At 47.0% G+C, this 23,977-nt stretch overlaps 1 protein-coding gene across 1 annotated transcript; it reads left to right on the forward strand.

The window, feature by feature from the left end:
* The first annotated feature begins 3,914 nt into the window (after positions 1 to 3,914).
* GRHL3 (grainyhead-like 3 (Drosophila)) lies at positions 3,915 to 21,537 on the forward strand. Its single transcript, XM_010576099.1, has 15 exons — positions 3,915 to 4,094; positions 4,797 to 4,858; positions 6,417 to 6,753; positions 7,054 to 7,133; positions 9,004 to 9,157; positions 9,973 to 10,084; positions 10,830 to 10,924; positions 12,593 to 12,751; positions 13,338 to 13,416; positions 13,819 to 13,952; positions 14,797 to 14,831; positions 15,562 to 15,650; positions 15,795 to 15,880; positions 17,030 to 17,094; positions 21,423 to 21,537. Exons 1-15 carry the CDS (start codon positions 3,927 to 3,929, stop codon positions 21,535 to 21,537), a joined length of 1,770 nt encoding a protein of 589 aa, XP_010574401.1. The 5' UTR covers positions 3,915 to 3,926.
* The last annotated feature ends 2,440 nt before the right edge of the window (positions 21,538 to 23,977 follow it).

A 23,977-nucleotide genomic window follows, 5' to 3' on the forward strand; every position in this document is an offset into this window, starting at 1 on the left:
GGAAACAGAGACTGGGTGGAATGGAGCGGGGAAAGGGGGCTGGTATCACCCTGTGTCAAATTCTAAACTGTTTGGAAACAAATAGACTGCTCCCTTCCCAAAATCGTGCACTGCTTTGCACATGACCCCGAGGCTCCAGCATGGTGAGTCTTTGCACACAAGAAGGGAGGCCGCTGGTCCCATGTGTTTGTGTTTCGCTAACCGATCCTCGCTTTGTCTGAGCCACTGCACCAAGGCGACTGCCTGTAAAAAGAAAGTTTGTTTTGCCAAACAGAGAGCAGACAGTTTGCAGTGGACAAACATGGCATAGCCACATGGAAGGGGCATTGCAGGGAGTGATGAAAGTAAAGTTCACATGTGTTTGGATGTCCCTTTCCTGCATCTCTACTTCACAGAGATTGCTAATACTGAGTTGGAAGTAGGCTATAGAAGCAAACTGACACGATGGTATCCTGTAGCTGAGTGAACTGAAATGCATCTGATGTTAAAAAGGTGCCTCTAAACATGTCATCATATCTGCTTATCTCCTCAAATCACCCTCTTTCTACAGATATTGGTTAGCACTGTTGACCTTCTGGAATAGGGTCAGAGCAGAGCCAACCTCTCTGGAAATGTAAGGTGGGATGAAGTCTGCATTACATCTCATCTGCAGAGCTGTACCAGCTGCAGAGTTTTATCTGAGGCAATTCAAGTGGCTCCACTCAGATATGTCAGTGACTACTAGAGATCATATGAACTCTGGAAAAGAAACAAGATGGAATAAATATGCAATCCCCATCATGTCACCTTTGTCCAAGTCCTCATCTGGGTGAATCAGTGCAAGATCACTGGGACCAATGCAGTTCCCAACTCACAGGAGGAGCTGCTGTGTTGCTGTGCAGTCAGCCCACCAACTTTCAAGGACTTTGCAGTTTCTAAGCACTACAGGGTCCTGACTGAAGACTCCAGCGAGTCTTGCTGGAGTAGCCTAAAATGCTGCTGTCCAAATCTTCCAGTCCCTCCTTTCTGCTGCAGTTTGCTGCTTTGTAACAGAAGTACCATAAGGCAACGTGTGCCCACATTTTAGCTCTCTCAAGTTCAGGGCACGGCATATGGCTTTAGGAGAGTGCCTTTGCTTTAGTATGCCAGGTTGAGGGCAGGGCAGGTTTTTCATTGTGCCATCTCTGCTGCAGGGACAGTTTCTCCTAGCAGAGGCATGGGGCAGGCAGTGTGAGGTGGTAATGGCTGCAAACAGCACAGCCAGAGCTACCTAAAGAAGCCAGGAGCCACATGTGAAAATGAGATGCAGGCTTCTAGGGCACTTTTCAAACTTGTATTCTTTATAAACTGGACACAGCTACAAGTGGTTGAGATCTTAAGCCCCTCCTCCAACTTCCCTCTGCCTCTGAGTGCAGACCAGATGATAAAATGCTAAAGCATCAGCCACTCATGCATACAGTGGTTGTGCCATGCTAAAGTGACAAGGCAGGGAGGCAGAATAGAGTCACACAACAAGGACTGCTTCAGTTGAGGGCTTGGGTAAAGGAGAATAAAGCTCCAAAGCATTTTTCCTTGTAATAGCTGAGCTTTTTTAAGCTCCTGAATGGTTTGTTGCTACATCTTACCATGGTGTGTTTATCTATGTTGATTACAAGTGATAGAAGCTGAGTCTCACCCTGAGAGCAAGCTCTGTTGCTGCCTATTCTTCCTTGAGAAGATCGGATTGAGAATGGGTGAGGATTCCTGTCCAGACAGGACTGAACAGCCCATCGCCAAGTCGACAGCAGTGAAATCTGAGTCATGCCGATTGCTCGCCTTGGAGACAGCAGCGGCACTGACGGGGAGGGAGGGCTGCGTGAGAAATGCTAAAGACAACGAAACTCGCAAAACACCTGGTGAAGTTTCATGCACGGGGTGAAACTGGTGTTAGTGCATCATCCCGACGTGTGAGGGAGAAGAGGAGCAAACTCAGCGTCTCCGTTATACCAGCGTGTGATGGGAGCTTGCGGTGGCCGGAACCGTAACATGGAAGCAGCTCCTCTCTGAACCAACCTGAGCTCAGGCGCCTGCTGCCACGTGAACATAGAAACCAGTGGGAATTGGGTGCCTCGGGCCATTAGCAGAGCTGTTACCAGCTTCTCTCCTGTGCAGCTCGGATGTGGAGGGACTCTGCGTGGAAGCAACATATTCTTTAATAAAAAGTCGACAAGGACAGTAGAGGCAGCCCGTGATGGCCTCATCTGTGCTACTCTGGGAGAGACTGTGTACCATTATAGGGCTGCTACTCTGCTCAGCCAAGAAGAGCTCTTGAGTCTGATCCAGGAGCATCACCAAAACTATCCATCCATGATTTATATGTGTATTGCCTGCTGGAGACGTGGCAATGTAAGAGATTGGTGCGTGTGCAGGAGTGAAGCCATCTTAGTTGGGCTGCCAGGGAGGATGGACCAGCATCCTTCATCCCATCCAAGGTCTACCTCCGCACCCTTCCAGTTTCCAGCCCAGGAGCATCCACTGAGCACCTGGCTTTTCACCCTGTCAGCGTGGGCAGCTCGCACCAAGTGGACTAGCAGTATCTGTCGTGGTTAGCAATAATTTGGAGTTTCAGAGATGCCAGCTTCCTTTCAAGAGGAATTATTGTTCTCCAAATGATTCACTTAAAAGTCTAGCCCAGGACTTATTATAAACACATGGAGAGTAGCTTAATGGAAACAACATATTCCTTATAAAAATGCCTTCAAAACGTAGCATTCATTACCTAAACTCATGTAGATTTTCTTTGCCTTTCCGTAAAAAAAATCAGCAATTGAAAAAGTTCTGCTCTTGGCAACTTTGGAGATTTACAGAAATCTTCTTATAATTTTTTTTAAACTTCTGCTAATAAAACCCAGCCTGCCCTTCCTGGACACTTCCATTTTGATGAAGAAGTAATTTTTGTCCACAAACTTGTTTTTTATGATGAATAGTATGAGCTGTTGTGGTGATGCCATATACATGTGGCTGAAGGACGTGACAGGAATACGGCCACTGATTCATCCTCTCCTCTGAGTGGGGTCAGCCTGCAGCACAGAGCACCCAGGGAATGTGCGGAGGTGCTTCTGTGCTGGCTGCTAGTAGGATTTGCTGGAGGAAAAGGAAAGATGACCAATGTTTGGGTAATTAAGTGTCTGACAGTTTATTAACATAAGATGGAGAGACCTAGAGAAAGTGCCAGAAGAGAGGACAGGCAGGGCATTATTTTGGTATGTTGCTTCTCAGCTCACGTAGTCCCATGAGCCTCACCTTTGTCAGGAATTTTTTAGTGGAAGGGAGGGTGTTGTGATCTGCCTGTCTACTTTGCTCTAAGTAAAATCATATACAAATGATTGAAAAAAACTAAGTTAGATTGGAACTAAATTTAAAAATCATGAACTACAGCAAAGAAAAATGATGGGGTTTGGTTTCATCTGGGTAGGTCAAGTTCTCTGAACACTGAATGATAATTTCTATTTGTAGGCTGCACTGGCCTTTAGCTCCAAATTCAAGGAAAAATTTTGCAAAGTTTCCTGATCACATTGCATTCAAATTACTGACCAACATCTCACCTTGACGGTGCATGATCTGGCTGGTGGGTAGTGTGCACTTGCTGAGGAAGGAGCAGTTGCAGATGATGTCATAGTGTTTTCATCCTGTCGCTGGGGCAGGAGGAGGGAAGCAGAGGTACATCTACCTCTCTGCATGGCCCCAACAGAGAGACTCTGGCCTAATTTTGTACATAGCTACAGGCAGAAGAATTTGTAATCCCAAAGACTATGGGAGTTAAGGACCAGGAAAGCATCACTTCTCCATTCCAGCAGTGCCTTTGGGAAGCCCTTCATGTGTTCAGCTGGGTGGAAATTGCTGTGGAAAATTAGTATCCTTCATTCCTTGTTTCCTCTGTCTGGCTCAGTTTTAGATCTGTGCGTCTGATGAAGAATGACACCATGAACTTCCAGAAATTCCCCTATACCAGTGAAGATGAAGCCTGGAAAACCTACCTAGAGAACCCCTTGACCGCAGCCACCAAAGCTATGATGAGGGTGAATGGAGATGATGACAGCGTGGCTGCCCTGAGCCTCCTCTATGACTACTACATGGTACGTTCCCATTGGGGCTGGGTGTCTTGGGGGAGTTTGTCCCAGAGGAGAAGCGTGAAGGTAAAATATGTGCTCGGCCACCTTAGGAGGGTACCCATCTACTGAGCAATCCATGTTGTTTATGCAATGATCTTCATAACGCCTCCAGGCATAGAGTGCCACTCTTATGCCCAGTGCACAGATGGTAAATAGAGGCACAAAACACCATTATACTGTAGAGGGAACCCAGAACAGGGTGGAAACTAAACCCAGGTGTCTTTCAAGCTGGTGGTTTTTTTTACTTGACAGCTTTCATAGAAGAAACAGCAATGCTTTGAGAGACATGGAGCTGGAATAACTGTGGGCCTTGCAGACTCTAGTGTCTTTATTTTTCCAGTGCTGCTGTAGGATGGAGCTTCAAGAAATGTGGATATGATTTAGCCCTAATAGAAGCCAATAGGACTGATGTTCCCATTCACTTGGGTGCTTTTGAAAGTCCTTCCCAGAACAAGATGATGTGGCTTGCCTAAGGTTACCTTGGGAATCCATAGCAGCAGCCCAGCAAGAAAGCCCAGGTCTCCTGTGTCCTCACGCAGTGTTTATTATTCACCCGGTGTTTTATCTATGGGACTTCACTTGCTACATAGACAAGGCTAATTTTGCCTCTGTTTTCCATTAATAAAATCTAACAATAAACAAACTCTTTGTTCTGCCTTGTTCTAGGTCCCAAAGGAGAAGAGGATTCTTCCATCTGGTATGATGGGACGCAATGAACTAGGAAAGAGGTTAGCTTCATTTTTTGCTCTCTATAGCTGTCTAATTCTCCTGCAGCTGCTTGCATGCATGATGGGTCTCTTAGCTTGCATAAAATAGACATCAAAGCACAGTGTTATTACCAACAACAGTGGAGGTTATTAACCCTGAGACATATATTAAAATTCTTTAGGCCAGATCCCAAGCAGGTATAAATTGAGCTACACCCATTTACACAACTGAGGATGTGTCTAGCTGTGTTCAGAGGAGCTGCAGTGATTTGTAGCAGCTGAAGAATTTGTCTTTATTTCCTACTTTGTGACAATTGGAAAGGGGAAAGGGATTAAGCATTGGCAGCAAGAAGGGAATGACCAAGTCCTCTTCCATTCCCTAGGCTGATAAGGGCTTCTGTTCCACTTGCTTCCAGTCTCCCAGGATTCTCTTCCAATGACTCCCATTTGTCCTTTGAGGTTTTCAGATAATTAACCATTAAATTAATGGCTCATTTGCCACTATGAGCTCAGTTCCCCTTCCTGGATGCTGCGTATTTTGGCAACTTTTTCTGGTTGTCTGTTTTTAACTATTTGGCAGAATAAGCCTCTTGAAAGATACTTCTTTCCTTCTTCATAAGTGAGCTGAGTTAAGCTGTCTCCTCTCTGAAAGGCCACTGCATTCTGGACAGTGGTATGTTTTTTATTAACTGTGGAAACTTCAGCATATACCTGAAGGTGAAGCTCTGAAAGCAGAGTGGGTGGGAGCTACACATTCAGCTTTACTTCCCTTGGGGGTAGCTCATGCTGCCAAGAGGTGCACGGGTTACTAAAGTGGGGGTTGGTTTGTTTCCTGAGCATGGTAACAGGGGCAATAAGCCACCTTTTCCCAGCTCAGCTAGGGCTGCAGAGTCAGCAGGGTCACAGAGTCACTGCTGCAGAAGGGACCAGTTCTTGGGATGCTGCACAAGGGGATGGTTTCCATGTGCGAGAGGAGTGTGTTTTTGTACACATCTTTATCACTTGATAGCCCCTATACTTAGTCTTTTCTGCTCTGAAGTCTGGGCCATACACCTCACTTGAATACTGCAGCCCTGTCAATTTTTCACTGATCTCATGTAAAAAAAAAAAAAAAAAAAAAAAAAAGACAAGTTTTAAAAAATCAACTTTCAGTGTAAATGAGCCCTGAAAAGACTAAGATGGAAAGACCATGCTGCAGTTATCTTCCATATCATCCCTGCTGCTCTGAGTATTTAATAACCTAAATAAAGAAATAATGGGTGTAGGCCCAGGATCTGCAGCCCCAAACCACGTCTAAACCATATTCTCTGATTCTGTGTGATCATCCCTTATCTGCTGAGCACCTCTGGCTCTTGCTGATTGCACTGAGAGGTGTGTGTGTGGGAGGAGATCACCCACGGGCCTGTCAGATCTCCCATATCAAGCAGGAGATGTACACAGCTGACTCAAGGTCACCTGGCAGCTAGACTGTGCAGTTTGCTTCCCAGCAGCACATCAAGGCACTTGCTTCTTGCTGTGACAACTTGCTGGGGCTATCCACGCTCTACCCCGGTTTGAGACAGGACCCTTTCTCCACCAGGCACTGCCACGGAATGGAGTACGACCAAGAGATCGCATCCTTTGATGGCTCAGCCCATCTCATGAAGCTCTTGTCTGAAAATGTTTCCATGACCCAAGAATATTGTGAGCCACAGAAGAAGAACGGCTTAAGTCTTGAAGGCATCCCTACTCCTCACAAGCCAGCCATGCTTCCACCAGGCACTAGCAAACTGGATGCCACCCCAGACAACTACATGGTCCCTCCAGGGGATGTATACGACAACAGCTCATTGAACTCCCTCTTCGAGACCATCCCTGTAGCCCCACCACAGCAGAGGTGGCAGCCAGACAGCACTTTCAAAGAGGATCCCCAGGAGGTCAGAGCTGTTAGTGGGTTGCATGCTGGCAGTGCAGCCCAGGGGGTACTGCATGAGGCTGTCTCTAGTTTGGGGTTTGCTCATGCTGGAGTCAGTGGGAGCTTTGCTTTTGCATTAGAAGCTTGATGCCATTCCCGTTGAATTGTTGGGGTTTTTACATTGATTTTGGAAGTAGGGTAAGGCTTTGAAATGAAGGTCCATGTTTTATCTGTGGCCTCTGTTGTAATGTCTGCAAGAAGGTGGATGGAAAAAGCAATGAAAGATTCTACTTTTGATTGGTTTGTTTCCACTTGTCTACAGTCGCTGCTCTTCAGTGATATCCTCAAACCCCAGCCAGAGCCACCTTGCCCCGAGAGTTATGCTACGGACGGTGTTAAGAGGTAACTGCCAATCCACGGTCTCTGGGTTTCCAGTGCACCTGGCTGTGTCCCATGCCTGGGGAAATACTGCATCCCTTTCCTCACCCCAATGCCAGTCTTGACAATGACCATTGCAAAGTTATAGATCTCATGCTTTTGCAGAGTTGTGTCCCCCCTGGTGTCTTAAGAGCAAGTTGCTGTTCCATGACTTTTTACACACAAAGCAGTGGTGAATTTTAGTGTTTGTAGTATGAAGCAGGGATTAGGGTTTGAAATGTTTTGCTGAAAAGGAGTCAAACACAATCTTAAATTCAAGTAACTAGACACAGTTGTGCCAGTTCATGTTTTTAGCTTGAGAGGTGTGTGGTTCAGACTGTACTCTGTTGGCCAAACTGGCGTAAATCCAGTGCTGACTGCTTCCACTGCTGTGGTCACATCTCATCAGCACCTTGACCTGCACAAGGGGAGATGTGGCACTGAGGTCTTCTACGTGTGGCTTTGCTGTGCATTGCAGCCCCTTCCCAGGGAGCACTGCTTGGTTCCCGTGCTACAGATAGATCCAGGTGGCTGCACCATCTTTCCACCAGCTACTTGGAACGGGGTAAATGACAGAGAAAATGAGGATGACAGTTGATGAGGGTGATAAGCAGCCTCCTCCTAATCTAAGGTTTAGGTTCTCACTTTGGGTTGGCAGTGTTAGTCAACCTTGATTTTAGAAGGTGCCACTGCCTCTCATTCCTAAAATATGAGAGAGATTTCTTCCTCCTTTCCACCCCTCTCTCAGGCAGAGCTTTCCTGGTCTAGATACTCCATCAAACCTCCGAGTAGGTAACATTATTCCACCTCCCACTTTTTATTTGCCTCCTGAGTCACCTGACTCTGTGACTCACCTGTCAGACGTGGGGATTTTCATACAGACAGCAGCTCGCGTTTGTGAGCGAGAGGCTTTCTGTTTGCTGTTTATTTATGCACTAAAGTTCTCTGGCTCTCCTGGCTCTAGATAAGAGGAGTTGCCAAGCCTATCTTCAGAGATGGCATCACAGGGGAGGTGGAGCAGGAAAAAGAGATGGGTTGGTGACTAAACAGGAATACGATGATCTTCAACTCCAGGGCACTTGAAGGGTCTCTGTGAAGGCTTGGGTACAGGTGGTGGCTTGCACAGATTCCTCACAGAAGAAAATAGCTTGAGCTATAGCCTCATGGTTTGAGTGCTCATAGGTGCTGGTGAATGCCCAAGAGCAAGGCTTCTTGAAAATCAGGCTCTTCTTTTAAATTTGCTTGTGACACCTTCCTCTGTGTAACACTGCAGATCTTCTTGGTAAAGGCTAAAGTTGCTGCCCACCAGACTGAGAGTTCAACAAGCTGGGCTTCTAAGTCCATTTTTAAGCACCTGGATAAACAAACAGATGTCAGTGTCCTGCAGGTCCTCCTGTTTCTACAGGACCCATTAGGACACAGTCTTCCTGGGTCAGCCATTTATGGGTGTGAATTTGGAGACAGGAATCTGAGTTTAGGATGTTGTAAAAGTCTCATCACAGGTACCTATTTTTGTTTGGTTTGGTTTAGGCTTTTGATTGTGCAATGGTTCTGTAGCCATCCACAGAAAAATACTGGTTACAATAACGTACAGGGCTTTTTTTAAGCCAGAACCAGAGGGTAAAATGAAGATATTGAAGAACTGCTGCTCCCCAGGGTGTTGGGGAGGATCAGTATGTGCTGTGCTGGGAGGTGCTCGATGGTGCAGGGGCGTGTGAGATGGGGAATAAGGCAGACTCCTGTGTGTACAGTGTCTGTAACCTGTAGGGGTAGAGACTTGCATGTCTCTTGTTTTGATTTTGGAGTAAAACAGCAGTGTGTGCTTATTCATCATTCTCTCTTTGTTCCATACAAGTGACTTTGAATACACTCTGGGGTCACCCAAAGCCATTCACATCAAATCTGGGGACTCTCCCATGGCCTACCTCAACAAAGGACAGTTCTACCCCATCACGCTGCGGACAGCTGGAGACAGCAAATGTTTACACTTGTCCTCAAATAAAGTGAAGGTAAGAGACAAGCTGACAATTTTGCTGACACATGCTGTAATCAGACATCCAGCAATTGTACTGGCCTGGGAACAGAGCTGAACATGAAGAGTAATGGCTTTGTGGCTCATGTTGGCTTAAAGCGATGAATGGGACGGATTCACTCATAGCAAGCTAATCCTCTGATGCACAGCAACAGCCTTCATGTTACCTGGCAGTTGAAACCTTTCACAGTAAGGTCAGGGATGCACAAAAGGCCTCCCTAGCTGATGACTGGCTGGGGGCCCTGGTGGGAAGACCTCTGAGCTAGAGAGAAGTTCCCCATCTTGCTCCTGGGATGTGTGGCCAGGCCTCAGAGCCACCCCTGAGACTAAGCTGAGCTTGAATTCCCAGCAAAGAAACCTGGTCCTCCAATCCTGAGCGGTATTTAGGAGCTAGACTTTGGAAATCTCAAGACTTACAGGATTCCTGAAACTGAGAATGTCTAGAAAAAGACTGTTTAGGCTGTCCCAGCCTAATACTTGCTGCGGCACTGCTAACATTGCTCCAACACAGGATCCTCGTGTGCCTTGGAGTCAGTGGAAACTCATGGGCAGTGCAATTAGGGGGCATACAGGGCATCATGGTTTTGCTCCTGGCTCTGTGGCTGCCTGCCTGCATGACCGTGTTCAAGTCCCTTCCCTTGCCTGCCTCAGTGTCCCCAGCTATAAAACACCAACAATGACACTAAGCTGACCTTGGCCAGCGCATGGGTGCATTGGATGGAAAGGGCAATGAGGGCACCAAGCATTAGCCTGCTGTGTACACTGATACGTGATATCCTCACTGTGTTACAGAGTGTTGTGATGATTGTTTTTGACAATGAAAAGATCCCGACGGAACAGCTCAAGTTCTGGAAGCACTGGCATTCCCGCCAGCCCACGGCCAAGCAAAGGGTCATTGACGTCGGTATGAGCAGGGCTGCCTGATTGTGATGGCTGGGTGGGGTTGATAACTTCTGGCATCATTTTACTGCATTTCCAATACACAAGAACACAGCTGAAGCTCCAGAATCTGGCCTGGGGGAAAGCAGGGAGGAGCAGGCTGATCTGCTGGCTTCAGATCCTTTCTGGCTGAGGAGCTCTTGTGGGTTTAATATGGTGTTTGCCAAGTGTAGGGACATGTGCTAGGAGACCAAGATACATCAAAGAAGAGCCTCAGTCAGAGAGACAGAAACTGCTAAACAATTTTGGCTCTTACGGGTGTGACCCATGGCCTCTTGGAGTCTAGGAATCTGAGCTACAAAAGTCTTTGGTACTGCTTGTCCTTCTCCACTGCCACCACACAGGCTTTACAGTGTGTTATGCTTGGCCAGACAAAGGTTTTGTCCGTCCAACTGAGCACCTCACTTAGCACCTTGCAGCTTAGAGCGAGACACGCAGTTGTTTGAATTTTGAAGCAATCTACGTTGATTTTGCATAGCATCGCTACTCAAATAGCAGTCACCAGCCAAAACCTTTGAGTCATTTCTGGCCTATCCCTTACATATGCACACTAAGATTTATCCAGTGGTATCAAGGATGGCCTCTATTATATTAAAAGGCTTCCTTTAGCCTTGGAGTCAGCGAGAGGCAGGCTTTTGGGGAGCGGAAAGCGTAAGGAATGTAACCAGATTTGCAGCAAGAGTATAAACTGCTTCTCCATTGCATTTCAGCTGACTGTAAAGAAAACTTCAACACAGTGCAGAACATCGAGGAGTTAGCCTACAATGCGCTGTCCTTTGTGTGGAACATCCACGAAGAAGCAAAGGTACAAACTGCTTGTGGAAGGGATGTGGGAAGTCTTGGTCCACAGCAAAACTGTAGCCTCCTTTCTGATGGCACAGGCACGCTCCCCCCACTTCTCAGCTGAAAGACAGAGAGAGTTTCAAATCTAAACAATGCCATTCCAGTGGCCCCAGGTAGTGTTTGTCTGCCAGGATGGTGGGGAAAGACACCATGTTTCTCTGTGTGTTTAAGCATTGCCATTAGCTAATAAACACTCTGGATACACCTGAGACTGGCTCAGAGATGTTTTTTTAGTGCTGATGGATAACTCTGAAGAAAGCCTTTCTGCAGCAGGCAGCCTAGATCAGGGCTCTACTCCCATGTAGGTGAAGCCTATTTAAATAAACCACAGCTTAGGGAACAAAGACCCTCCTTTCAAGGCAGCATTTTGATGCAGAGATGACTGACCACCCTTCCATGGCTTGTGTGATGTGGAAGGGAGCCAGGCAGGTCACAAGATTGCTTTTGACCTTAAAATCTGTAAAGCTTATATCAATATCTTTCCAGCTCTGCTGTCTCTTCTGCATCTCTTCAGAGTCTCTTGTTAACACTTTGTATCTAGTGTGGATGGGAAGGAGCATACAAAAAAAGATGAAGTAACTAAGAAGAAAAGAAAAGCATAAATACCCCATCTCTCTGGAGCTGGTAGCTTGGGAAAACTCTGGTTTGCTTTGGGATCTCAATAAGCCCTTCTTTTAGCCCAAAGGTGACCTTGGTCTTTTACAACCCAAGAGGTTAACAAATGTCTTCAAGGCAAAGTTGTCAGAAATGGAAATATGTCAGGTATGTGGCAAGCCCTTGGGGGCACCTCAGCAAAACTGGATTTAACTCTTAGCAGAAACTCTGTACATGCATAGGCCTGCGGCAGGTAAAGGTGAGACTTCAGAGGGCTGGGAGCCGCGACAGGAGGGGTCAGGTATTTGGGTTGTCTGTAGCACCTGTTACTTCTCTTCTTCCAATTAAACTTCACACCACAGTTAAGTGGTTTTCTTTTCTATATATAGGTACTGACTAGATCTGACATTAGGTTTCAGGGCTGAAATCCTCAGCCAGAGCCCTGATGAGGGAGCTGTGGGAGCTTCACCAGCTGCAAATCTGTCCCCAGAGTCCAGGGGAAATTTCAAGGTCACGCAAATGAGTTGGTAATTTGGAGATACAATGTGGATTATGTCTCTGCTCAGCTTTTCTTCAAAAGTTTCCACTGGAGGTAACTCCATCCTAGTGATAAAGGAGACCAGTGTGTGATGAATATTTATTTAACTAGCAGCAATGATTTGTAATTCTTGAAGCTGTAGTCTAGTCCTCCTCCCTTCCTCCAGGGCGTTGCTGTCTGAAAGAGCAGAAATATCAGCAAGAACATCCTTAGCCAGACTTTGCATCTGGTCTGACACTTGCCTGGGCTGATGGGATTGGATAGCCTAAGTGTTAATAAAGAGATGGAGAGCTGCAATAGGTGTAGGGGGAGACTGTGGCTAGGAAGGACTGGTGGTTGCGCTCAGGTGGGAAACCAACAGCTCACGTGCTTGGCTGACGCTGGGAAGGTTGGAAGGATGTCTGAGCAGCTCCTTTTGTTCCTACCCACTGCTCTCACTGCTGTTTGAGAATGTTTTCAGCACCAACAAACTGTATCAATCTCTGTTCCTATTTGCAGGTATTTATTGGGGTGAATTGCCTGAGCACTGACTTCTCCTCTCAGAAAGGAGTGAAAGGTGTCCCGCTGAACCTCCAGATAGACACTTATGACTACGGCAATGGAACTAGCCAGCTGGTGCACCGCGCCGTCTGCCAGATCAAGATATTCTGCGATAAGGTAGAACATTGCTTTTCCACCAAGTTGTCCAAGAGGAATTTTAAACTGGTGGCCAGTGACTCCAGGAGAATAAACATAAAGATTGTGAGAGTTTAGAACAGCCTAGAGGTCAGGCCTGAGGAACAGAGATGGTTAGCCCCCTCAGCTGAGTGAAACAGGACAGCCAGGATGTGCCTGCACTGCTGAGGCCTTTGTAGAACAGAGTCCTTAGAAAGTTTTTTCCGTATCAGACCCACATGGGATTGTGCCTCGTAATAAACTCTCTAATTTTGACAAGTTTTTAAGTAGCAGAAGAAATAAGAATCTCCTTAGAGGCAGGACACCCTTGGATATCTTCCCATGGAAAAATTTCTCACAGCTATTTTATTCTGCTTTTTTCATTTTTTAAAAGAAAATTTTGTTTTCATTTTTTAATTTATAAGTATCAGAAACTTCTGGAGGCCCATAGAAGGTCTCTGAGATGAGCATTTTTTAATAAAGGCTGCCTTTGTTTTAACATGCTTACCTTCCAGAGATGGCCAGTAAACCATCTCTTGCCAATGTTAGAACTGTCAATGTCCTAATTTTTGGCTTATCATCCCCACAGGGAGCAGAGAGGAAAATGCGGGATGATGAAAGGAAACAGTTCAGAAGGAAAGGAAAATGCCTGGACTCCAATAACAATGGTCAGTGCTAGTGTTTGTTACCCGATCCAAAGTGTGTTGAAATCCATGTAGGCTTGTCCGTTAACTTCCACAAGATCTGGCCCTGGGTACTTCCAAACCTGATGAAATCAGCACCATTCAGAAATAGCTTGTCAGTCAGGTCCTTGCCTGGCCTCCTACCAAGACTCTCAACGCCCTTTATTAATACTAAGCAAACTTTCTGAATTGTCTCGGGGTCTTGGCAGGAAGCCTTCCCTAGGGGAGACAGCACTGGGCAAGCCCTGAAGACCTGGTTCTGCAGGGTCCTGTCCTTTTTCTAATATTTCTGTTGGGAGACCTTGGGCAGGCGCTTTTCCCTCTCTGCATGTAGTTGCCTCTTAAACTGCCATCTGAACTGAGATGAACTGGACTTTCCATCTGTAGGTCTGAAAGGCTGTTTGCTCTCTGGCTTCAGAGGGAATGAAATCACGTTCCTGAGGCCAGAGACTGACCTCGAAACCCAGCCAGTCCTGTTTATCCCCAACGTCCATTTTTCAAACCTGCAGAGGTGTGGCACGGTAAGTCCCTTCAAAAAACAACCAACCTGTTGCCCTTGTCTGTCACCCCCATCATTTCCAAACTGATCAGTCCCCCAGACATCACTTGTGTTATGTAAAAAAACAAAACCAAACCACAATTCTTCTGTGGAAATGTGGTGAACTTGAAGACGTAGCTGTCAGGAGTGGCCTAGATAGTCATGCAACAGTGATGGGCAAGATAACCTTTCCAGGTTCCTTCCAGCCAGATATTCCTGTGGTTTACATGTATCATCTGCAGCTTCCACAGAGGACTGGAGTGGTAGGAAAAATATCAGTAGAAAGGGGACTATAGAAAAATGCAACCATATCAGTCCCTCTGTGTGTGGGACATCTCTCACTTGTCCTCTGCCCTTCCTAATCCCCTTGAGCCTGAGGAAACCTAGACCCAGCCTCCTTCAGAGGTCATCAGTATTCCCTCAAGAAACAACTGTCTCAGGTTGTCAAAAAGGGGGAAAAAGCCATCTGTGACAATACTGTAGCATCCTATTGCAGTGGCTGCTGTACTGATGTCTCAGCATCAAAACCAGGGACTAGAAGAATCTGGTTTACAACCAAAGAACTCACTGAGAAATTTGGTCCCTGATCCCAAGCAAGTTATGAGATTTGACCTGCTTTTGGGTCTAGCTAGAGGAGGAGAATCTAGATAGGTTCTTTATATCAGGTTTCATTTAATCTAAGAAACACATACAGATGTTTGGGTTTAATTGCATAGGAAAAATGATGGACTGGGAGGAGGGAAATCATGCTTCCTCCCCGCCCAGCTTCACTGACACACCATGATACTGTGCAAACTAAAAGACCAATGTTTCCTTTCCATTTCAAGGTGATCCCTCCTGCTGTTCCCAACTCTGCAAACAGGTAAGGATGCAGCAGTTTGTATTTTCCATCCATCAGCTGCTCTATTTCTTTGGGTTTGTCACTGTTGTTTGATATCCACAGGCAGTATGTATCTACAGGTGCAAAATAACACAGCACAGTGTCTCCTTGATGCCCTTGAGTGTCAAAATATGTGCTAAAATTTGGCCTAGAGTGGACTCAAGAGATGCAGAAACGCAGATGCATTTATTTCCTTATCAGTGAGCCACTCCAACATGAGTCAGGTCCGTGACTGTCTTGCTGTTCTTATTGAGACAATGTTAGAAAGGGGGTTAAAAATAGATCACAGAACTATCAGGGAAGGGTTCAAGTAACTGGAGGCAGATACTGCTGTAAAATAAACTGGAATGAAGTAGAAATCATACTTGTAGTGTGTCTAGAGTGGAGAGAACCAGGTATTTATCCTAGCCTTGATCTACTGTCTAGTGATATCAATAAAGAAACAATGACACAAAGGTGCAAAAGGCTTTTTTTTTTTTTTTTATGATGTGATACCAAAACCACTGCCTGCACTTACTGATGTCCCTGTATGTGTTAGGCAGGGTGTTGCAGCTCTGGTAGACACTCTGCTGCTGTAATTACAGAACCGATATTTAATTGCTAGATGTTTGTTGGAGTAATTGGTTGTTCAAGCAAAAGTTCAATTGCTGGAATTGTTTTGTTCACTGCTATTGTTCTGTCCTCTTGAGAGTATTGTATTCCTTTTGCTTAGGCTGCCCTTAAAACGGAGTGGTGCCTCATTCACAGATGAGTTTGACCCGATATCTCCAAAGCAAACCAAGGAAGAAGATCCTCAGAGAGGTAATCCTTGGGATGAGAACTCTTCTTCAATGTAGTGTCTCATTTGATTCGAGTAACCTTGGATCTTGAATTACAGGAGGCCATATCACTCTGAGAACATGCTGTAAGGAGCCCTGATTCAGTGCTGTGCTTTCTCTCTTTCAGTCTTGTTGTATGTGCGGAGGGAGTCAGAGGAAGTGTTTGATGCTCTCATGTTGAAGACACCAGATCTTCAGGGCCTCAGAACAGCTGTAAGTGTTATCAAAACACTGTGGCACATGAACAAACTGCAGATAAAGGGCAATGGTACTTGGTATATAGGAAGCTGGATATAAGACTGCTTATATCGCATGTCTGCTTTCTCTTGAGAATGGAAATGGAAATTGTGAGTAGCAGGTGAATTCTGCGCACAGCTCCTGGCATGGGCTGTGTGTTGTGCTGCAGCGGGGAAGAACATACCTTATGGCAAGATGTTTTGTTCAGATCATAATATAAGTCTCCTCTTGTGACAACACATTCATATTTTCCATTGTAAAACACCCTTTCCATTCTCAAGGCTGTAGATGTGCAATCTGAAGCAAATTCTGGCCTCATGCTGGAATTCCCTGTGTTGTGTTTGAGGAGCACACAGGCATATTTCTGTGATGATTATCAGCAGCATCTCTGATAACCCACCTCTCTTTGGAGATTGCTGGGAAGGAAACAAACAATAAATCTCCCAGATTTGGGGTAGCTTTATGGCTGCACTTTAAGCTCTGTTGGTTTTACAAACTTTTAAAAATAGAGAGTTTGAAAAATATCAGCACAGAGGATTCTTTGCCATCTTCTCCCTCCCCCATCCCTCACCACAAAGAGTCAAAAACCTCTATAGAAAATGCTTGTGAAAAAGTTACAAAACTCCTGTCATCCTAAGACAGTAACTGTACTTGCCTAGGAGAGGTCTGCAGGAAAGCTTTGCAGATCAGCTAAAACCTAAGCAAAAGCTGCAGTCAGATGCATCCACAGCAGACAGAAACACTTTCTGTAGTTTCTGTCACCTTTGGATGCATCAGCAAAGGAAAAGCTCAGCACGCTCTGTGCCCAGCAGGTTGGAGCATCAAGCCCCAAACAGGCCAGGGAATGAGAGAAAGAAAATTAAGATTATTCCCCAAGGTTTCTGGCCTGGCAGTAGCCATCAGAAAGAGAACCAAGGCCAAGCTGCAGCCTGCCCATCTGCCCACTGCAGGACACAGACACGTTCAAGTTGTCCTGTTCAGATCATTGCTTCGGCCCTTTTTTCTTGAGTAAAAGGGAGGGGGAATCCTTTGCTGCTGAATACCCCTGGCTTAGTGTTATCTTTGATTTTTATCATAGGAATTTCATTTTACAAGTACAAAGAATTGCCATGTTTTCTCTCACAGATTTCAGAAAAATATGGGCTTCCTGAAGAAAGCATTTATAAAGTCTACAAAAAATGCAAAAGAGGGTAAGCTAATCTCTCATCTGCTTTTATGCCATGTCTCTAAAACCCCACTCTCTTTGGTACCCTGCCATAGGCTGAAATAGCATTTTAACAAGATAATAAAAAGTAAAGCCATGTGAGGTCTGTGCTATTTGGAGCATATAAAACTCAGATCTTTCTGGGCTTTAAAGATTTGGGATAATGCTTGTTTGTATTGTATTTGTTTGGAGTGTAAAGTCTCCCAAGGAAAGGAAGTTGGATGAAGGAGGAATTGTTTGGGTAGTTTAATGGGTGATCCTTTGTGTCTCAGTCTAAAAGCCTGAGGTTATGGAGAACTTATCTTACTGCCATCAGACAGGTATGAATGTTTGCTTCTCCAAACCAAGTGCCTAAATGTCCCGGGCTCAGAAAGAGACAGTACGGGCTAAATAAGAGCATGGGGAGCCCCGGTGGAGAAGAGGAGAGATCTGAAAGGGAAGTGTCTGTTCCCAGCCTTGCCTTCCTATCCCCAGACAGGGAGGTCAATAGGAAACTTCACACTCACTTTGGGAGGTGATGGATCAGACCCTTGTGGGGACTGGTGGCTCTTGTGCAGCCCCAGTACAGACACTTGAGACACTTGTCAGGCATAGCTCGACAGGAGGTGATAGGTGAGGTTTGCAGTAAATCTGAAATGGCTTCTCAAGTGGTTTCAACGTCTTGTTTATTAGTGACCGATCCATGTGGATCTCCTCCATGGTTGAGAGGGAACGGTGCTAGTTTGCATGAGCTGAGGACCAGCTGCTGAGTCTTCCATGGAGGGCAATGGTCTTGATGAGGAGCCAAGCGCTACTTTCAGAAATGTCTTCTGGACTAAGTACTCCCTCTGGCTTGACCCCATCTCTGGCAGCAAGTTCTCCCTTCAGCTGATGGAAAGGGAACAACTCATAAACTCCCAAGCTTATTTTCATAAAGCTAAATCCAGAGCCCTTCTTGCAGAGCGAGCGAGATATAATCAGGCTTTGCAAGCAGCAGTGACTGCCTGGGAGATGAACTCATTGTTGTTGCTGGCCCTGGTCCAGAGTTTGAGCATGGGGAGAGACAGGCGGAAAAGCAAGGCTGATGACAGGTCCTGCATTATGCAGCCCTGCTGTTCTCACTAGCATGGCTCCCCAAAGAGGTCCTCTGCGTAGCAAAACAAGGGGACAGAGTTCTTGGGAGCTGAGGGTTAGTCCAAAGCTCTGCTTCTGCATTTTCTTTCTGGTGACTTTGAGCTCCTTGGATGGGATCTTCCAACTCATTTGGTGTCACTATAACTTGATCCCCATGGGACTTAGCCTGTTTGCTTCAAGGGGAGCAGAGCTAAAGTGAGGCTTGGAGCCAGCTGAAAGGTGGGAGGAGGAGAGGCAGTGGTTTCTCCTCCGTGCTGTGATGTGGTGTCACTGAACTGGGAAGCTGTTACAATCCCCTCACCTCTAAATCCGCAATTGAGCAACCTTTCCCCCTTTAGGAGGGTTTTTAGATAGGATCCTAATTTTAAGATGATGGATGGGCCTGAACTCGGGACCCTCAGTGCTGTCAGATGCTGCTCATCCACTAGCCCCAGAAATGGAAATTTTCTCCCCGAAGAAAAAGAGCAACACTGGCGGCCTCAAGAGAGGGATTGTCCCATACACCTTCGGTCAGAGTGCCTCAAGTCTGATCTCAAAGAACAACTGTGAAGGACAGGGGTGGTCAGTTTATTATTACGGCTTCAGGACTGAGCCAAAACTCAGGTGTGTCAGCTGTGGTGGTGGCTTGTGATGTGGCCATCACAGGTCATCAGACTGTCATCAGACAACAACTCCTCTCGGGTAACTCCAGCTTGGGCTGGCGTTTTCTGAACCAGCTGACTGTGAGCATCTGTGTGGCAAGAGAGATCCCAGTGCTGATGAGTTTGCAGGTGGACCAGGAAATGGCACTGCTTCAGGGGAGAGGCCACCTATACTTTGTTTTGCTTTGGTTTTGTTCATTACTTGATCTGATAAGTAGTGAATGTTGTTTAATAATGATTGGGAGGGAAAACAGGCAGATGTCCTTTCCACCTCTTCCCCAAAATGGAGGAGCAAAGAGGTATCTAACAAAAAGAAAAGGCAACACCTGAAAATTAGATTAAAAAACCAAAATTGACACCTAGTTTAATGAAAGCACAACATGACTGATGCTATAGGTTATTGCTGAAGCGTGGGGGACATACAAGATTTTCTCCAGTCTACTAGATGGCAGCGTCAGACACTCTTTCTTGCTCCCCCAGATTTAATTTTCCTTTGAATAATTTTATCCTATTGCTCCACCCTAAACAATCCTCTCTTGGTAATTACAGCTTGAGGGTCAGATCTTCATCTGGTGTAAACTAGTGAAGCTCAGTGGTACTACCTGGATTTACAGCAGGTGAGGACCTACTATCAGCCATGGGCCACCTTAGTGTGATGAGCTCATTCAGATGAACTTAGTCTCAGGGTGACTCAAGAGCAGTAAAAAGTAATTTTGTATCTTGGTGAGGTTTAGTCTAGGAAAACAATATAGGGCTCAGATTCCTAATCAACACTCCCTTGAATCTTTTGTGGTTGAGAAATCAGATGGAAGCATGGTAGCAAGAGGCACAGGTGACTTCTCTGGCTTCCAGCACTGAGAGAGCCAGAGATCATTGGAGCAGCTCTGTTGCAAGGCTTTTTGTGACAACCCACCCTTGGGCATCCACACTGTCTCTCTGGGGGCATGGGTCGGAGGCCAGACTCCCCGGGATCAGGGTTGTGGGGGCCTGGGCCCCTTGCCCCCAGGTGTCTGGTGCCAGGAGGTGAGATGCAGCTGTGATGGTTATGATTCACAGGGAAGACCCCTGGACGGTGTCAGACCCCATGTCTCAGGCTCCCCCTGAGCTGGGTGGGATGCCCTTCTCCGACTGTGCCGTGACAGAATTAATAGCCTGTTGGTAAAGTGTTTTGTGCTCTGCCAAAAGGCAGCGCAGTGTCGGGCCACGGGTCAAAGCTGACACCAGAACAGACTGGACGCGAGGACAGAGCTCCCACCTTCACCTCTGAAATTTGGGCACGCTGGGCCAAGACTCTGATGAGCCTGCCTGTACGTGCTGTGATCAAACGGGTAGGAGCCAGTCACTGCAACCCAGTGTGGCTGCACTGACCTCCGAGGCATTCCCCGGAGGGACACCAGGGCCCCATGTTGGTGCTTGTTAAACTGTTAGATTTGTTAGACTCTCAGCCTTTTCTTTTTCTTGTTTTTAATCTTGGCTTGTGGAGCATTGCACAATTAATGCTATTGCCCCATTAATGACCCCAGCAGGAACCTGGAGGGGATGTGCTTTCTGCAGAGAAAGATAATTTGTTCTCTTTGTTTCCTCCAAACAGTTACAAATTTCACATCTGATTTATGGGAACACAGTGGGGTGATGCAAAGCCGCCCCGTTACTTCCATTACAATAATGAGGGGCTCTTACCTGGCACAGAACTGCAGCCTCAGGTTTAAATCAGCTGTTGAAACGTTTCCTTCTCCCTGTGTCTCCATGTAATTGATTCCAGGTCAGAGAAGCTGTGTGATCTGCAGCAGGGTTGGAGGTGTGCCCTTCAGCAAGGGCAGGAATTTGCCACTGGCTGGCCCAGCTGGCTGCGTACGCTCAGCCTGCCTGTGTGTGTTCCTCGCAGAAAGGGCTCCCAGGCAATGCTCAGGGCACGTCTGCATGGGAGGTTGTTCTGGATAGCAGAAAGGCGTCCTATTCCAAACCACTTCCATCTACTCCCACAGCAGTCTCAGCTTGTTCAGAATAATGCACCCCTAAAAGCACCCAGGCGAGAAGCGAGGAGTGAGCAATTCTGTTCTAAATTCACACCCTGCCATCATCCAGATTAATTTGCCTGTGTAGCAAACGCTGGGCCTAGGCATGTCGAGGGTAGAATTGCGAAAAGCTCTGCAGGATGTTCCTTTGTGTTGTATCGTGGCTTTAATTAATTAATCATGGCTGAGCCCCTCAAATTGGGTAAGGTGGACGCTGCAGTGCCTTCTCGTGCCTGCTTAGGGCTATGACTCCTGGCGCAGCCTGGCAGCAGCCAACCCGCCCAGCTGGCAGGCAGCGAGGAGCGCAGCTGCGGTAACATTATGCTGATCAATAACAGGGCAGTAAAGGCAATTTTTAATGGGAATTTTGTGCGGAGACATTTTGGAGAGGGCCACCCCCATGCCATGAGGCTTTGTCAGTGATGTTATTCCCAGTTCTGACTGGGAATCCTGAGTGTGCAGTAATGTCCAGCCCTCCCAACTAAGCTGCTCTGCAAACCTTTCAATGTGCCGCATCTGACCCAGCCGTTCTCCCTCTCCTGTAGGATCCTGGTGAACATGGACAACAACATCATCCAGCACTACAGCAACCACATGGCCTTTCTCCTGGACATGGTGGAGGCAGAGGACAAGTTCCAGATCATCCTCAAGGAGCTATAAAGAGCCGCAGGCAGCACTTAATGGGACTACTTCTCTCAAAGCTGGCAAGTTTGACCCAACAGAACTCAGCCTAGTGCCTCGACTCGTTGCCTTTACTTGAATACACTGCCTCTGGGGAGGGCCTCGGCCTCACAGTGCCGGGCCGGAGACTGCTTGGAAGATCTGTTACCGATGTGAACATGGAACTTCTCTCTGTTGAGTTTATTATTATTATTTTTTATTTTATTTTATTTTATTCCCTTCTGGCGATGGGCCTGACCTCCTGTTTCACCGCTGGGAACGCGCAGCTACACTAACATGGCTGTCAGAGCCTGGGCAGAGGCAGGGGACTGCCTCTGCTCGCTGTTTGCCTTGGCCCGTGACTGATCCAACCCTAGGCTTTGGCTTCCTCCCAAACCATCAGTCATGCACAACCTTCAAACCATTTCCAGCAGGGCTGAGCCCAGCTCTGAGCTTCTCTCTCTCCACAGAGACTTTCACAGATGCATTTAAAACTCACTGTTGAACGGACACTGCCTGCTCCCATGCCCCACACCCTGCCATATCTGAGTGTAAATACCACGAAGGCCTCCATAGCCCTTGTTTATACATTTCTGATGTATTGTTCCTTTTATATTTTATATATGTATAAATATGCATCGTTTTATATTTGACTCAGTACGGTGACACAGAGCATTTCAAACACAGGCTGCTTCACATTTCTCCGTGAACTCCTTTTGTAACTGTGTTGTTGGTTTTGTTGTTTTAGATACTCCGTAGTAATAAAGGTTCAAAGACGGAAAGTGAACTGTTTTCACCCAGCTCTGGAGGTTGGAGTTGGGAAGGGCTGGGCAGGAGCCAGGGCAGGGAGGTGACCTCAGAGGCACAGAAAGGACGCAAGGTTGGTTTTGCACCGCACGCTGTTTAACAGCGTGAGGAGTTTGTCCGTCTGAACTGTCTCTCCATGAAGGCGTGAGAGACGGCAAGCGCTGCCGAGCTGCTCACGTCTGCAGCTCCTGTTTCCACCTGTGCACGCAGATCAGCACCCAGACTCCTCCTAAACCCTCCCCTCCTGCACGTTGGGCTCTCCCTCCCGGTTCTGTGCCGGCTGCTGCAGACGTGCCGTCACGGCGCTGCGGGCGGGTGGTTACTGAGCAGTTCTGGGCACATCCCTTTGATGGAGGGATTACGTTACATGGATTTGGTGAAATTTTCAGCAAGTGAAAAAGAAATGCCCTGTTTTACTTCTGCTCATAGGAGGAGCAGCTCTGCCTCTATCTTTTTGGTGAGACGGTGTTACCAGATGGCCAGCTATGTACCTCCTTCCACTGCTGCACTGGCTGTTTAAACTCCTCACACCTGCTATCTCTCAACCACCAATCCTTCACCCCTGCGCTAAAATTATCTGCAGCTGCTTCCCATTTAGGTAAAAAAATACCAAGGGGAGCACTCTATTTTCAAATTAATCCTCTGATCAGTGAAAACTGGGGACTTTCCTCCTCCCTCCCCTTCATCCTCTGCTTTTCCTGGCCATGTCGAGGGGAGATGCACCTGAGTCCCATGACTGGGGAGGAGAGAGCAGCTCTACTCCCACTGGGAAAGGGGTTTTGAAATGTTGAAACACATCAGGCTGGGGGATTTTGGATTACTTAAGTGTTATCGTGATGAGGAGAGCCTCTAAGATGAGGCTTGGATAAGTTTGAAGGTTTATCAACCCTTGAAGATCTCTCCCAGCTCTCTGCACTCCTTCATATCATAAACTCCTTCTTCAGCAGGATTTCTCTGATTCAGTGTTAGTTCTGCAAGGCTGTGCCTACGGTCTCACTATAGCAGAATTTCAGCTCCAGTTAAGAACAGGCATACAGGAATCCCCCAACGCTTAGCATTGATGGCTGTGAAACCTACAGATCCCCTTGTCGCCCTGATGCATCAGGCGGGTGCAGGGGCTGTGCTCTTCTCAGGGAGAGCTCTGCAGCAGGACTCCAGGCACAGGGCACCCGGCCAGCACTGGGCTGCCCCTGGGGAGGGTGAACCGATCCTGCCTGACCACGTGGACAAGCGCTAACTGCTAAGGTAAGAACAGAGATTTCCCGCTGCCTGTGGCAGATGAACCCAGCCCCCTTAGAGACAAGGGGGTTCAGGGGAAGCACCGTGTCCTCCACACCATTGGAGAGGCCTGAACACAAGGAATCGGTACAAGCAGCAGATGGACGGAGCTGGGAGTACCCCGATGTCTCGCTCTAGGTTTCTGCACCGTGCTAGTGCTCTCCCCAGGGAGCTGCCATTGCCCTGGCAGAGGCTGGGGTTTGTGGGGAAACCCCTGGTAGCGAAGGTGGCTCGCTCTGCCGTGTGGGACAGATTTGGGAGGGCTGCAGGCAACTGTGGGGATTTTTGTGCGTGCAGTGTTATGGGCTTTTGGAAACCTCTTATCCCTCAATTAGTTGCTCTAAAAGTCTGATCT

The sequence above is a fragment of the Haliaeetus leucocephalus genome, unplaced genomic scaffold (assembly GCF_000737465.1).
Source record: "Haliaeetus leucocephalus isolate CR32 unplaced genomic scaffold, Haliaeetus_leucocephalus-4.0 Scaffold517, whole genome shotgun sequence".
NCBI lineage: Eukaryota > Metazoa > Chordata > Aves > Accipitriformes > Accipitridae > Haliaeetus > Haliaeetus leucocephalus.

Bases quoted from the DNA above. Each gene is read 5' to 3' on its own strand.
- GRHL3 (XM_010576099.1), top strand. From the start codon at position 3,927: ATGAAGAATGACACCATGAACTTCCAGAAATTCCCCTATACCAGTGAA. The intron at 9,158-9,972 runs GTAAGAGACAAG...ACTGTGTTACAG, and splicing joins TGTCCTCAAATAAAGTGAAG to AGTGTTGTGATGATTGTTTT. The intron at 17,095-21,422 runs GTAAGCTAATCT...CCTCTCCTGTAG, and splicing joins TACAAAAAATGCAAAAGAGG to GATCCTGGTGAACATGGACA.